The 16,511-nt window shown below is 40.7% G+C and overlaps 2 protein-coding genes across 2 annotated transcripts; both read left to right on the top strand.

The window, feature by feature from the left end:
• Window positions 1-110: 110 nt before the first annotated feature.
• On the top strand, window positions 111-7,254 carry si:ch73-204p21.2 (uncharacterized). The gene is made up of 8 exons (XM_053853496.1): window positions 111-248; window positions 2,461-2,588; window positions 2,732-2,792; window positions 2,874-2,937; window positions 3,480-3,566; window positions 5,082-5,147; window positions 5,225-5,305; window positions 5,683-7,254. Exons 2-8 carry the CDS (start codon window positions 2,467-2,469, stop codon window positions 5,862-5,864), a joined length of 663 nt encoding a protein of 220 aa, XP_053709471.1. The 5' UTR covers window positions 111-248; window positions 2,461-2,466; the 3' UTR covers window positions 5,865-7,254.
• Window positions 7,255-9,396: 2,142 nt separating this feature from the next.
• Window positions 9,397-16,440, top strand: znf395a (zinc finger protein 395a). Its single transcript, XM_053853916.1, has 9 exons — window positions 9,397-9,486; window positions 10,822-10,963; window positions 11,031-11,173; window positions 11,253-11,362; window positions 11,895-12,091; window positions 12,167-12,505; window positions 13,432-13,518; window positions 14,064-14,134; window positions 14,645-16,440. Exons 2-9 carry the CDS (start codon window positions 10,829-10,831, stop codon window positions 14,754-14,756), a joined length of 1,194 nt encoding a protein of 397 aa, XP_053709891.1. The 5' UTR covers window positions 9,397-9,486; window positions 10,822-10,828; the 3' UTR covers window positions 14,757-16,440.
• Window positions 16,441-16,511: the final 71 nt, after the last annotated feature.

The following is a 16,511-nucleotide window of genomic DNA, read 5'->3' as shown; positions in this document are numbered from 1 at the left end:
TTATTGAAACAACATTTGATTTAAGGAGCTCTGAGCTGATGGTGCCGCAGCAGCTCCTTCCTCTTGACTTGAGCTGATAAATGGTGCGTGTGTTTCTTTAAAGAGCAGTTTCGGCGTGTTTGTTCAGTGAGTTCGTGAGCAAACTTTCAGAAAACCAACTGAACCTGAACACACCGCCGTCACGCTCAGCTATTCCACACTTTTGTTCCTTCACTACTGGATCAGAACCACAGAAACCCTTTCAGTCGGTACGTGTCTTCTTCAACCTTTCTGTTGTTGATTTCATTCACGAGTGACATCACAGAAACACAGCTGATTCTATTGACTAACAAGTATTGATCAAGTGACTGATCTCTCTTGGCTCGGAATTGACTAAAAACTCTGTTCAGTGTTTTACAATTTTGTCAGAATTTTCATTCTCCATTTCATTGGCTTTAATATGTCAACCCAGAATATTGAGTCGAGCAGTTGGACATTCATATTTCATCGTGACAGTGGACATTGTAAACTGAATACATGGATATACCATATATTCAAGTATTAGCCAGTTTGATGTGGAAACCGACACTTATATCACATAAATACTGTTGCAGATTTATTCACATATGTTATATATGTAATAGTTATGAACAGTAGTTGTTCACAAAAACAAATTACTTACAATTATTATTACTATTCTTATTATTATTGTATTTTTTGATGCAATATTTATTTGACTCACAATATTTAGAGGTTCTTTTTAATGTTGAACTGTTATGGAAACTAGGCATAAGGCACTTGAATCAATAACATTACATATAGGAGTTCATGGATTTGATCACACTCCATGCCGCAGCTGAAGCCTATATTGTGAGTGCTTTGCTCTCTGGCAGAGACTGGATTGAACTTTTAGTTCCTGGACAGTCACTCATCTTTAAAACACAGCTGGATCAGTATCGAGTGCATAAGGAAAGGACTTCAGATGAACAATCATGACACATCAGCAGCTGCTCACTGGAACCTTCATGAGATGGCAGGAATTGTTTTGTCTTTTTACATGCATGTTAGTATTGCAGGTGACATGTGGGCCGTTGAGATTTTGCCAGTATCCTCTGGTGATTGACGCCCGTCTGTGTGTTTGACAAGAACCTGTTTGTGCAACTGATTCATGTCGGCACAACTTCAACACTGTATACACAGAGCGGGATGTAGCTGATGTAGAGGGTGTAAGAATATGGCGTATTAAAATGTGCTGACTTGGCTTTTACATTCATGAATTTGTGTAGGACCGAAGCTCATCTTGAGCAACTGGGCATGGAGAAACTTTTATTATAATCCACAATGGCATACCAGTCATGCAAGTTCATGGTTTGGATGGATCTTCTGTCAAACTCAAGGCTGGATGCAGGAAAAAGAAAGTGGGAAGAAGGAAGGAATGGTCGAAGTAGGAAGGGATTCAAAGAAAGAGAAGGAAGGAAAGGAAAAAGACTGGATGAAAAGGTGGAGGATTAGTGGGTGAGAGCGGGGAATGGAATGAATGACAGGGAGGAATAATGAAAGGAAGGAAGACAAGACGGATGGAAGATGAAAAAATGAAGGAGAGAAGGAAGGAACATAAAACCAAGGAATGAATGAATGAACAGAAATGGAAAAAGTGAAGGACGTTAAGCATGGATCTGAATGAAGTAAAGAAGGGAGGAAAACACAATACATGGATAGAGGAAATGGTGAGATTGCAATCGAGAGAATGAAAGGAAGGCAGGGTGAATGAAAGATGAAAGGATGACAAAAACGAATGAAGAGAAGAAGGACGGAATACAGAACCAAGGAAGGAAGGAAAAAAGAATCGTGGATGGAGCCTGGAAAGGAAGGGTGAGTCTGGAAAATCAAGGAAGGAAGGAAGACATGAAAGAAGTAGGAAGGAATGGAAGGAACAGAGGAACAAAGGGAGGGAGAGTAAGAAGACAAAATGGATAGATGAAGGAGAGGTGATAGAGAGCAAGGGAAGGAAAGAAAGGACAGAAGGACCAATGTAAGGGATGGAAGGGGAAAAAAGGATAGCTGAAGACAGGGAGCGGCAGAAGGGAAGGATGGAAGGGAGGATGGAAAAAAGAAGGAAGGGAGGAAGTCAGTATGAGAAAGGAGAAAAAACAGAAATACAAGAGTCAAATGGAATGGGTTCGTTTTATTTGTTATAAATATAATATGTTTATATCTCACTTTTCCTGAGTGATAGATAAACTTTAGGCATTTCCAGGTACCATGTGAGCAGAGCTGCTGCTGTTCAAAAGACTTCATGCTGATCCAGCTGGCTACGCTTCACTTCAGTGACAGAGACCAAACACCCTGTGGCTACTCCTGTCTGAAGTCACTCCATCAGCTGTTTAGGACTGACTGCACTCAACATGAACAGACTGTCGTCAATGATGACTGCGCTGCTGTCGAAATGACATATGTTGATGTTTGGAAATGACCATCTAGGCTATCATGGCTGCAGTGGGCTTGGAGGTCACCGAGTCGATGCTTCTATCGCCAGGAGTGGCTTTCTTCATCATCATCCTCTTCATCGTCTCAGTCTTCCTCACGGCACTCTGCAGTGACTGCACCAAGTATGTCGCTACATCGCTAAGACTTGAGCTCACTGAATCAGTGTGGCATTTCAAGGCCTTTCAATCAGTTTTGTAAAGTAAATGCTAGTAAATATTCCGTGTTTTAAATGGTTGAAATTGAATGATACTGCTCTCTTTTGCAGACGTTCTTTTGAACTGCAAGAACCTGAACCAGAGAAAAATGCATCAGATCTCGTCAGAGTGGTAAGTGACCTCACTCTGCCTTAAAAAACAAAAACAAAAACAAGAAAAAAGATAGATGCTCTGTTCCGTGTTGATGGACAGGTCAAGCTAGAGGAGGTGGCGAGAGAAAACCCAATGATCAATGAGATGCAAAATGATGAGAAGGGTGAGTTCAAAACAAGCACGCGCCGTTTTCTCAAATTAAAAAAAAAATGGAATTTTTTTTTTCCATCAGAACCTTTTTTGATATCTATTTTTATTGGAAGATTTGTCAAGCAAAATACACAGATACATTTTGCAGATGGCACTTGCTATTTTACTTTCCAACTGAAACCTAATGCCTCCTCCCCCAACTTTCTGGCGGCACCCCCTCCACACCATTTGAAATTTTTAACAGTTTTTAAATTTTTAAAAGATTTAACAGTCTTGATCCACCTAAACAAGGATATAAGGAAGGCAGGAAAGAAGGAAGGAAGAAAGGAACAATGAAGGAAGGATGGGATAGAGAGAAGACAGAATTGAAGGATGGAAGAAAGGTGATAGAGAGCAACTTGCTGGCACCCTCCCCTCACCATTTGAAATTTAAATAGTACGATGCATTTCCTGTAGACATCATTAAAGTGTACCCTTCTCTTTGATAACAACATAAATGCATCTCAAGATTCAACAGAGCTAAACCAAAAATAACATTTTTTTTCTTCATTACAGAATTCAAAAGCGATGAGGAAAAGTCCACCTCACATTCCTCGTGGAGGCTTCATTTGTCGGAAGGAGAGAATGAAGCACAGCCCAATGGTCAGAAATGGGTGTCTTTGTTAAGGCTGCTCCTTTAAGAGATTAATTTGGATCAATTAATTTTAATTAATTAAGAACAACTGTGTTTAAACTTTCTTTCATAGGGTACGTTATTCAGAACACAATTTCCAGGTTGTATAGTATTATACTATGTGATGGCATCACCAAAACATCCATGATGAAGGAGAATAAATATTCCGCTGATAGATGGATTATTCAGGATGAGGAGGGAAACACAAAAATATTTGGGATAGAAGCACAAAAAACGTTCTGTTTATATTTATCCAGCAAAGAGTTGACTCATTACTGGAGCTCTACCACCCTGATGTTTGAGCTTGTGAGTAGAGAAGAATTGATTTCCATTAGTCTGGTGTCAACTACTAAAATGCCATGCGTTGTGATTTATTAAATAAAAACTTCTAATTAAGTAGACTTTTGTAAACATGTTCCCGCCCCAGTATTTTCCAATAAAGACATGGAGGGGGGGTAGGGAATCAACGGGAAGGGAGGTGAAGGAGAGCTGGATGGAAGGACAGGAATTAAAAAAACAAAACAAAATTAAAAAAAAAAAACAGTGAGACGGAAAATTGGAAAATGCCAAAGACTCTTTCTTTATTTATTTTATGCATCCTGAGTAGAAAATCATGTGACACTAAGTGCAGTGTTTGTCAACCTTTGTAAGCTACAGCACACTTCACTCAGCACAAAGAAAAAATCCAGAGACACACCACTAAAGGAAGCTCAGCCAAACTGCAATTGTGCTTCAACAGAAGTCCAGAAATCCCAAATAATTTGTCCCAAAATTGTATTTTGACAAGCTATTGGCAGACACTAACAGCAGAAAATGTATTTGTTTTAAGACGTCTGCAGAGAGGGGTGACCCATATGGCAAAATAGGTCATGATTTATTTGTTTACTTTAAATAATTTCATCACGATCATGATTTCATCTTAGTTAGGGAAATTTTTCGGAGAAATCTTTAACAATCTTTGCCAAATCACAACAACGATTCTTTCTCTCTTTGCATATTGGAGCGCATTTGTTGGTTCTGCGTGAAGTTTTTCGCCCACATTTAAACCACAAAACAAACTTTGGTTTGAGTTTTGAAGTGAGACGTCACACTCGCCGTTAGCTCGGTTAGCTCTGCGGTGCCGACAGTCTTTGTCGTTGCGGGTCCGACAAAGAACATTCCATCAAATTTGTCGTGAAGGTGTGTGCTCAAGTTAGAGGCGCATCAGGTTTAAAAACAACTCAAAGTTGCACATTTGGTCGGCTTCTCCACCATATCGGCCTCCTCTATCTCCGGACAGTTGAGATGAAACTGGATCATTTCCCACGGAACACCTGACAGTCTCTCGACACGCAGGTTGGAAAACACTGCCTTAGTGATTCCTATTCCGCATAGTTTCCCACTCACTCGAGCACAAAACTATGAGCAGTCAAAGCAAAGAGGGAGGTGGGACCAAACAACTGGGGTCAAACTAGGTAAAGTAAGCGTCTGCTCTCATCATTCAGAGGTTCTGTCCAATGGCAGCATGACAGATGTGACTACAGGGAGTGACCAAGATGACACCACAGTTGGTAAATAAACCACGGTTCCGGAATTGTTCTCTAGGGCGCCATTTCACTGACTTATCGACCCGCGTGTGTGTGTTCAGACTCCAGTCAAGACGAGGACACGGCCGTCTCCTTCACTGCCTGGAGAAGCCACCTGAGGGCGTCCAAACTCTACAAACGAGGTGCGGACGCTAACGCCCTGTCATGTTCAGTAACAAGCTTCTCTTTCACTGAGCTTTTTTTTTTTTTTTTTTTTTTTTAAACATTATTGCTGTTTTTATTATTATCACAATAATCTCAGTAGCGTTACATATAACATTCTACAGATTGATTTCACTGTTACATCCTAAATAAGTTGCAGTTGTTATTGCGATTTGTCATGAAAATAGAACATATTCACTCAGACTGAACAAGACTAAGAAATAATAATAATTTTGATGATTTACGTCTCACCTGTGTGAGAAACCCTGGCCGTAAAACCCTTCTGTCTGCCAGACACGTCTTTACCAAACAAATTACTGAAATCTAAGCCTTATAAAATGTATATTTCTGTTTGCAGGTGCAAGCATAAACAGCCCTTACGACTCCATTTACAAAAAGCACACAGCAATGGCGGCAAATCTCAGGATAAGCGAGGAAACAACTCCAGCTGAGTTCCGTGAAACAGCCACGCCCACTTCTACCTTGCCTGCATTGCAGGTAGAGAAGGAAGCAGACCCTCCACTGACGGACCAATCATGATGTGAGAGTGGCGGAAGAAAGTTTACCAACAAACAGTGAGGGATCAAACTGTAAAATGAGAGGCGTGTTGGCAAATGGCACACTAGGTGGATGATGGTGATGACAAGCATATTAATATTTTAAACAAACAGAACTGCCTATAATGAATGAGTTGATGATGAGTTTCAAAACAACATGATTGATTTTAAAAAAAAATCAAACACAATGAAAGTTGCAGGAAATGCATGAGTAATAAGTCATGCAGGCGGAAAGTTTCCACTGATGCAATTTTGTACTGCATGTCAATGAGTGTCTCCCTGTTGAGATGATCACTAACAAGCATGAAAATCATCTGTTTTTTTTGGTTCGGGATTAGGAAGTACACTTCATTTGAAGTTGATTTAAATCTATTAATAATAAATAACAGAAATAACAATATCACAAATAACATAAGCGATGTCACATGTTGGGGTTTTTCTGGGCCAACTGTCGAATGGACTCATCATGCATCAGCTGTGACGGGAATATTTCTGCTGAGTCAGCTCTGACTCACTCGTAAACCGAGAATAAACGTACCAACTGACATGTAGGCCACAAATGGTGCAACTAATTCCCAAAAAGATGCAATCACTGCTTATGATCTTCTTGTTCATCTGATGTGAAGAGCAAAGTTTTATTAGTTCTGATTTTTTTATTTAATTCTTTTTATTTCTGACAATGCAAACTACTTGTTGAAACTTATTGAAGACTACTGATTTTTTTTACTAAATCTAAATATGACATGCTTGTGTGTGCGTGTGTGTGTGTGTATTTTTTTCCAGTGAGATTTTTATTTGGTGGACTCTAGCTTATTCAGGAATTTTCTCTCTTGTACATAAACACGTCTTAAACAGATGAAGATTACTGATGGCCATCTTTGCGTTTAATATGCATAATTTAATGAGTAATGCAGTTTAATGATTGATAATTTGTGTCAAACTTCTCCATACAGTATTGTTGTTTAACTTATGATCATGGACTGTCACTAAATGTATATTCTCAGACTGTATCGACCCTCCTCAGAGCCTAGTGCCTAGCACTGGATTCCTTCCATTTGCAACCTTTTTTTCCCCATGATGTTGTGATAACAAGCTTCATACACTCAAGAAACCTTCGACCAATTTGGTCAACTGATTTAAATGAAAGACGAAATTATTAATAATTATCTAAAATCATAGCGGGACATTAATATGTGATCCTCCAGGGGAGTTTCAGTCTGGTCAAATGATTCACCATGGAATTATCTATTTACTGTTTCATCAGCTTCCTCAGAAAAGTGATGGGGCAAGAGGACACGCCTGCAACACGCCATAACCTTATCTGATAGTATGCTGTCTTGAAAATGAAATACTTCTTTTTGTGCAAAAATGATATCCAGAAAATGAAAATAAATGTTCAATTTGTAAAGGAAATATGTGTGGAGTAGTCTGACTTCAGTAAACGACTGGTTTGTATGGCACCTTCTAGATCAGGACAAATGTAGGTAAATAGTATGTTGATAATTTGATTCCCGTTCCAATAAAAAAAAATAAAACACATACACACATTTTTATTTGTAACTTTTACATTGGATACGTTGAACTAAAACTGACAACTTTGTTTATAATGCCATTCGTACCAAGACACATTTCAATCACTCAGTTGACTTGACTCTATTTTTTCAGTACAAGGATGATATTAAATATAGTTCTGAGGAATTCTAATTTACTTCATAATTCAAGCAGTTTCAAGCATATTTGTTGGACATTTTTTTGACAAATCGAGCTGTTCACTTCTGATCGGATGCAAGGTTCCAGTTTGTTGTAATCCACCTATAAATTAGGCAGATAACATATGAGAGAGATTTTTTTTTTCATCATCCAGCTGTCCAGTTTAACGTCGACTCCTGCACGAATGAATCGGTGACCGCCACATTCCCGAGAATAAAAACATGCGCTGTGTCTTTAAGAACAGAAGCTCAGCCATATTCCCTGCACGTACCTCACGAGTGCTGCCACTACAGTACGTGCCCGTAAGCACACGCAAACATGCGCACACAAACATGCGCACACGCACAAAGCAGGGCAGACAAAAGTTATGTAATCACAATCTAATGAGTGTGAGGGTTCTCCCCGCCCACCAGCTGCTCTTTGTGTAAAGCACTTTTATTGCCCCCCCACAGTTGCTCAACACCTCCCCAACCCATATCACGGCACGCAATTCACTTCCTAACAGTTCAATGCACGGTGTGTGTGGAGTCATTGCTTCTAAATGGTTCACATAAATATACATTTTATAAACCCGTTCAGCAAAAGTTTGCACAGTTGCATGTGAAATGTATTCATGGACGTGCTGCGGTTCTTAAACAGGCATTTTATTAGGCTCTATTTCGGGACTATTTCTGAGGCGGGCAGGAGGTGTGTTGTGTTAACGGTCCAACAGTTGTGCTCAGTGCGTTTTACTGCAAAAAGTCCGTAAACAACGGAGGGGTGTGTTCCTGCCCAACCCTGCTCAGCCAATCACGGCGCAGTCCTGGAAACACGTGGTCTCCTTGTTTACTACTACGCTCGCGGGTGCTACTGAAGCTGCTGCGAAATGACGGAGCGGATCTGGGGACTGGATTTGTTGCTGCTTGAATTGTCTGCAACGGACTGTTTAAAATGATGTACAATAGGATGCAAACCAATACTTGGAAATGTAGTTGAGGTGCTATGCGAAGAAACTACAGTAGCCTGACTCTGAATGAACCCAATAATGGTCGTGATTTAATCATATACTAGATATGTTGGTATTTTAAAAAATAAGGCGGGTGTCTGATTTTATTATGAGTGATAGAAGTGCATTTTTCATTTCATTTGATCTTTAACTATTGGACCACTATACCACACATATATTAAAATGCCTGAAACAATTTTGTAAACATGTATTATTAATATAAAAACATATATGTGTACATATAAATTATATCATCTTCCCTTGGGATTAATTTAAAAAAAAAAAATCTGATTCTGATTCATATATATATGTCAAGTATATATGGATAAATGACCAGAATTGAACGTAATGTTTCAATAACCAGCACCTTAAATTGAATATATTAATTTATGAGTAAGCATACCAGCTAAGAAGATGCTGGGGGGAGGTCAATGACCCACACAGTTCACGTCATCAGGAATCAAACCCATAACTTCAGCACATAATTCATTCAATTCAATAATTCAGTTAGATCGTCTTGCTTTTCTTTGTAAATCATTGCATGTATCCTAAACATGCATGCAAGAATATAACGTTTGAAAATGATCTTGCACGGTCATCACTTCACAGGTTCAAGTCATCTGAGCTCATCACCTCGCTATGGAATACTCGGACAATAAGTCACTCTAAAAAGAGCTAAGTACACCAGGTTTTATTTCTTCATTGGAACACCGACGTGGTTGAATGGTGCGCGTTGTAAAAGAAAGCTGTATTAGCACAGACAAAAACACTCCTGATCCTTCCCTCCCTCCAGGTTTCCCCGTCTCTCTTCCTCCCGCCTCCTCGTGAGTTGAGTCCTTCTTCAGTCTGCAGTTCTCACTCTCTCACCTCCAGAAGTGTTGTTGTTGTTGTTCCTCTCCTCGCACTGCAGGTATGTGGGCCTCGAACTTTTCTGTTTACCTCGTGTCCGCTGCAAGATATATACTCCTTATCTGTTTTGCTATCGAAAGGCTTCAATAGGAGAATATGAAAGGGTGGGTTTGGACAAAAAATATGTCGTTTTCATTCAGGCTGATGGTTTTCAATGAAAGCTCCCTCGAGTTGATGTCACACTTAAACTTGAGGGCTAAATTTAAATAATATTCACTAACTTTCCTGCTTCTGTAATATGAAGCATGCTTTGCTTCTTTGCGTTGTGAGCTGGAAAGGCTCTGTTTTGTGGGCTTAGTGTCGCACAGCATCTCCGAAATGTGTAGTGATTCTATGCCGCATCGTTCGAGGTTGGTAGTTTTAGGTGTTTTTTGTCTCTATTGAGGACACTCGTTGACGAGGGTGTGGCCTGGACACTGTAGAGCTCTGATTGGATCGTGCAGCCGATGGACAAGGGGGTGTGTGCACTGTTCGTACTGTTTGTGCTCCACTGTAACTCACGTGTGACTGTTCGTCGAGTGGAGGTCGTCACGGCTGTGAACAGCAAAGCTTTGCTGCTAAAACCCAGTCCATAACTCTGGCTTCTGGCGTGTTGACTGTTTGTACAGTAGTTTATTCTGTTTGTTTACTTAGAAGAGAGATGTGGCATGAATCAGGTCAAGACTAGTTTCTCATTATAAGTCAACAATGTCATTTAACTAAGATTGTATTGGAAGATAAAAAGATCACGAGGTCTCAGCAAGAGCTCAGTTGACTTCTGGTAGTGCGTCTAACCTTGCTGAAAAAGAGACACGTTTGTGTTGTCATTTTTAAATTGAAATCGACCAAATTATCTTTACATTTGGGAAACTTTCATCATAAATTAATTTAGCTCTGTTTTTTGCATTAAAACAGCTTCTAATGGAGCTAGTTGTTTAGTTTATGTTGGCTACTCAAACAACTTGACACCAACTGAGGATTAATCAAATAGAGTTGTTATTATGGCATTCTTACGACGAATTTAACTCTAATTATTGGAGGGGAAGTAAATGCAAAAGATTGTAACTTGAAATACACTATTGAATACACTTCTGTTTCCCAACATAACATAAAACAATTGTTGGCTTTAAACAAGCACATCTGTTTTTGGAGACATGCTGTACTGCAGCAACAATGATAAATAAATTAAGAAATATAAAAGCAAGCTCTTGTTCTAATCATGGAGATATTATATATCACATGCCATTTTTTTGTCAGTCTTATATTAAGGAGATGTATTTGTTCAAAGATGGTTGACTTAATAATGGCCATCTGGACTCGGATGTTAGATGAAATAATAAGAATAATTGCATTTCAGATTGGACATGATACCCAAGGCCCGTTTGGGAAAGCGCTCTCCATTGGGAGCTCTGGTGAGTTCAGTGAGATCTGACCATGACATCCACTCTGCAGTCAGTCAACCGGTTGCCACTGGCGTCAGAGGTCACCAAGGACAGAAGGTACTGGGAAAAATGCAGCCACTTCAAATTCTCTGCAACAGTTTGACTCTGACCTTCTTCCTCTCAGGTGTACTTCCAGTGTGCTGGAATAGGTGAAGCTGCGGGTGCGATGGATCCTTCTGAGTGCTGGGCCTCCTCTCCAGCGCCTTCAATACCAGAGCCACCACTCAGCAATGGCTCGGTCTCCTCCTTCATAGAAGTTCCAAGAAGGTCAGCATCATAGTTTGAGGGAAATTAACTGTAATTTGTTTCTCGGCATTTCTTACTTACTCTTCTCATGCAACCATAGGAGTCACAGGAGTCCAGAAGAAGTGGAAATGGATGAGATGATGGCAGCGATGGTCCTCAGCAGTCTGTCCTGCAGCCCACTGATGCACAACAATGTCCAGCCAGAAACAGGTGAGAAACCAAAGCAGTCAACAGTAATGGTAATAAAATGAAGCCGAGGCCATAAAAAAGGTGGGGCCTGAAATTGAATGGGACACCGGTGCTTTATGCTTCATTTTTGGTCACAACTTTCTTTTTTTTTTAATGTGAAACTCTTATTAATGGGTGACCTTGTGTTATGCAAAATGTAAAAGAGAATAATTTTTAAGATTGGGCACCACATTTTAACAATTCATTTACTAGTAATAACAAGAAATGATGGTGTTGTTAAGAGTGCACTTTTGACTGCTTTAGGCTGGAATATAGTCAGGCTAAGCCAGTCAATACTTTATAATGATTATTTGATGGCTAATATGTTGCTAATATAGGTATAAATGAGTAGCTAATTTGTGTTCTAATGTAGTGGAACCGATTTTTTTGTATCTGATTATTGAAATTTTCAGTCGACAAATACATGTTGAGTTTGTAAGTCAACTGAAGCTAAACCCTGCAGTAAAGACAGAAAGAATACATCTGAATATCATCATCATTATTTGTGCTGCAGCTCTGCCGATGGACTGTGGAGGGGGCGAGCTCTCTGACAGCGGCAGCAGTGGCTATTGGAGCGTCGGCCGCAGCTGCAGAAGTCCAGCTCCCTCTCCACCAATGGCAGAGCCGGAACAAGCCGCCCCCCAAGACGAAGGACTGGAGATGGAGCTGGAGCAGGTGATGTTCGACCAGCCCACGCCGCGGAAGCGACGGGTGAGCGGAAAAGATTTTGTCATGCTTGGTAGAGGCGCTGGATTTTGAGCTAATGGCAGGCTGTCATTGGTCCAGAACTCTGTAAAGGTGGCCTACAGGTGTCTGTGGCCGAGCTGTGGGAAGGTGCTCACCACAGTGGTGGGAATAAAGCGACACATCCGCACGATGCACCTGAGCCGCGGCAGCGAGCACGAGCGCTGCTCCCGCAGCGAGGAAGACTTCTACTACACGGAGATCAACCAAGTGGAGCCCCCTCAGCTGCCTCCTTCCCCCGCCTCCATCTCCCCTTCCTCCCCTCCCAGCCCTCCGCCTCCCTCCCCTCCAACACCACCATGTGCAGGTGAAGACGGGCTGAGTCGATCAGCACCGACCTCCGGCAGCTTCTGGCAGGTCCAATCAGAGCACTCCTATCAGGTACAGGTGCCGCTTAAACACCTCCATTTAACATAGCTGATGCTTTGAGCTCAAGACACGTACAGTATATACATTTAATCAGAGTTACATAAGAGCTGTGACTACGCCAAACTATGCAGTGCTAGTTGGAACGCACCAAGAGGTGAAACATTGCACGCCTGTCAAGGTGGAGCTCATTCATCTATTTGTGTGCAAAGGCCCTTCTGACGCAATAGTGACAAGATTATCTTCTCAGCGAGGGAACAGCGAGCGGATTGGCTGCTGTGGACAGGCTTGGGAATAAGGGTCAACCTGGATGTCTGATCAGCTGTTGGCTGACTGTGTGTCTGATTCAGACGTTCCAAAACTCAACTGTTCTTCCATCTGATATTTATTCATAAGCCAAGACGAAGCAAGCACACTGTGTCAAGACCACTTCCTGAGCTCTCAAAAATGTACTTTACGAAGATCAAAACTTTTCAGACTCCCATATTTTTCACCAAATTAATGTATTTTTTTTCAGTTGTGTGCATAACTACTATGCTGTTTTTCAAAAAGAAAATTTCTTTAATAAAAATAATGATTTATGGGGCCCTACTTAACGCTTGCATATTATGGTTATTTCTATGACACAACATCACATACAGCAGATGATTTTTTTATTTTTTTGTGAATTTCACACTGTCCATTAGTATGCCATACTGCATTATAGATAAACTTAAATGAATTAAATTCATTCATATTATTTTGTATATTTTAATATCAATGAATGTTAAATAAATTTATGCATTACGTTGTAAAAAAAAAAGAACAATGAATACAATGAATAGTCACTTCTTTTAAAAAAAGACTCAAGTGGTTTAGAAAACTGCAGTTGGAGGTTGTTGTTGAGTTCATCTACGAGGGGCTGTACTGACAACTCTGTATCCACTGTGGTTGCATTTCAGGCTCCCCCTCCATGCCCAGTGGAGGCAGCCGCTCCGACAGCAGCCCCTTGTCAGTGGGTAACTCCGCCCACTACCTGCAGCAGACAGGTAGGAGAGGACTCATCCACTTGTGACTTTAACTAGCGGGTATCAGGACGGCCTCTGAAAGCGCTAGAAAGCATCCAAAATGTAGCTGTGTTTCAGTTCTTACATTCTTTAACAAACTCTAAATGGAGCCGCAAGTGAGGCTGAAACAATGAAAATACTTGTTGATGTGCGAAGACATTTCAGGACGTCCAGAAATATATTTGGTATTTAGACTGGCGGCTGGTCCAACTATGTTATTCACTCTGGCACTGTCGAGCGGCGGTTTGTTGACTTCCAGCCCGGAGATTCCTGTCAGAACTGGTTTGGAAGCGTGGTGTGCGCGCGCGCGGCTGGGTTCCGCCTCCTCCCAGACGCGCATGCTTGTGGCCGCATTTTCCATCGAGCGGTGACAGCCACAGTGCTGCCATCTGGCGTTCAAACGGTTTCCCTACAGATTGTTTTTCACGACAGAAGCACACAACACAAAGACGATGCATGGTCAAAAAAATGTTTCAGTGTTTGCTTGAATTAAAATATAATCGGGAAAACATTTTTTTCTCCCCCAGGGTTTGTCTTTTCGGGTGCGTTCCGTCAGTGTGGGAGAACAGTGGCTGCAGAACCAGAACTCAGCGTGCAGGTTTGTATGTCGTCTTCCACTATCAGCGACACAGCATCATGTGCCATGGCTCAGTAGTGCATGGGGAGCGAAGGGCTATATCTGAGGTCGCACGAGCGGTCGTGAACCCCAGAACATACAGTCAGATGATCCCACAGATGATTCACATTCATACCCCACTTTAACAGTCCGCAGTTGTGAAGGTTCATATAGAATGCACCTTCACAACTGCATAGAAACACCTGGAAATATAGGTCAACACAGCATGACCCAGAATGCGATGAATTCAAGAGGGAAGAGGAGGGGTGTGTTCCACAAAATTAATTTCGGGGGGTGGGCCACCCCTCTTTTCTCCTGCCTACCAACTGCCATATCGCTGACCTTGTCTTTTTAAATAAATGCTGACTATGACCTCAAACTGTGGGGACCCATAGTTCTGCCACAACGTGTCTGTATTAAAAGGCCTGGGTGGGAACATGTTGACAGGATAAAGCCGGGTATTACAGTTTGTTTTCTGCGTCCTCTCAACAGAAGGATTCGCGGTGAAGCCAAGAAGTGTCGTAAAGTTTACGGCATTGAGCACAGAGACCAGTGGTGCACAGCCTGTCGCTGGAAAAAAGCCTGCCAGCGGTTCCTCGACTGAACCACAACAGGACTGCAGGGTGAAGGTTCTTCACCCGCTTGGAGTTTTATACTTTCCCAGACCTTTTTTTTTTTACACTTCATATTCCAAGTGTCTCTTATTTTTAAATGTGTATTTCATAAGCGGTGCTTTTTGAGGAACTAATTAAGGGCAGCTACCATGTGAACGTTAACCTTGAAACCAGCCGAGTTTGTGCCACATTATTCACACGCACTTGTCCAAAAAGCTGGTTACCATGGAGACCCGTTCAGGACCTTGTGTTAAAGACCTGTATTTAAACTTTACTTGCTCAATCTTCTATGCGTATTTACAGCAGTTTAAAAGTACTTAAAAGTCCAGGGTTACAATCTTGGTACAATCGTGGTACAATCTTCTACTAGCAGTGCATTGCAGGTTCATTTCTATCCTAGCAAAGGCTATTTTTGATGACAGCTGAAGCACTTTTGGTAAACACTAGAATCCAGTTTCCTCATTCAGATGTTCTGCTCTTTTAAGTTCACTTGACAACACGCAACAGAGCTAAACTGAATCTATTTTCCAAAACAAACTGCTTCATGTTTTGACTTACAGAAATGTCCTGACAAGGCAAATGTGAAACTCCGACACTAAACATAGAACACATAGGATATTAAATGAGTAACTGCACAACCGTGTTTCACTGAAACAAGGTCTCAAACTCAGTTTAAGTCATACATTCCACAACAAACCTAGATTTTCTCCCCTCAAATCTAAAGCCAGATAACCACAAAAAAGTGAAAGACTTTCAGTTGCAGACTATCAAAATATAATCACCTGCTGTAACAATAGTCACAAAGAAGAGAGCCACACCTATTTAAAGCGCTTAAAATGCCCTTTTCTCTTGTGGAATCATCTTCACTAACTCATCAGTCACAAGTCTGTTTTGCAAAAATGTATCAGCACCTGAACTAAATCAGTATGTTTGACTTAATCTGTCATTTTGGACAACTTCTCCATTGCTTCTCAGTACTTGCATCTTTTTTTGTCCGTCATTCTGGAGCTGCAATCTGCTCCCGATCGCTTTGTTTTTAATAAGAGTTTAGTTAACACCCGTTTCATTTTCTTTTCACAAATACGAGATCATACTTTTCACAAACCTTCCTATAAACATGCAGCTTTTTACTTTACTTTGTCAACTTCAAAATAACCTTTGTCTTGATTTTCATCTCATTCAATCCCAAAACACAAGTGGAAAGAGTGAAATGCAGACTGAATTAAGGACCTTTTTATTTTCAATAACAGGATTTCCTTCCCCGTGAGTCTGTTTGCTTCTGTTACTTTGAAAGGAAGCTGAAGCCATTTCTACTAGCCTCTATGGAACTCATATGCAGTATTGATTGGTTCAACGGTCAAAGGTTTTACGAAGGATCGTAATATATGAACACGTTTCTCGGTGTAAATACTGAAAGCCTGTATTTTCTTCGCATTCTTCTCGACATTAAATGTCTTTAAATCATTCTGTGTTTACTACCAACTTTCTTTGCTGTGAAAACAGACTGTATTTATACTCGCATCGTCCTGTTTTGTCAAGTAAAGTTGCTGATTATAGCTTTTTTTTTTAAAAGAAAAAAAAAACATGCACTCTTTTATACAAGATGTGAATGATCATGTTGTTTACAATAAACAGATGGAAAGCTATTTTGTCTGGTGACAGAATATTTTAAAGGTCAATGAAATTAAATGTCAAAGTGACCAGGTCAGGGTGAGACATGATTCAACCATTTAGTCTAAATTTAA

Source organism: Synchiropus splendidus, chromosome 1 (genome assembly GCF_027744825.2).
Source record: "Synchiropus splendidus isolate RoL2022-P1 chromosome 1, RoL_Sspl_1.0, whole genome shotgun sequence".
Lineage (NCBI taxonomy): Eukaryota > Metazoa > Chordata > Actinopteri > Syngnathiformes > Callionymidae > Synchiropus > Synchiropus splendidus.
Note: the sequence above shows the minus strand (reverse complement) of the source record. Positions and strands in the feature narration are given on the sequence as shown.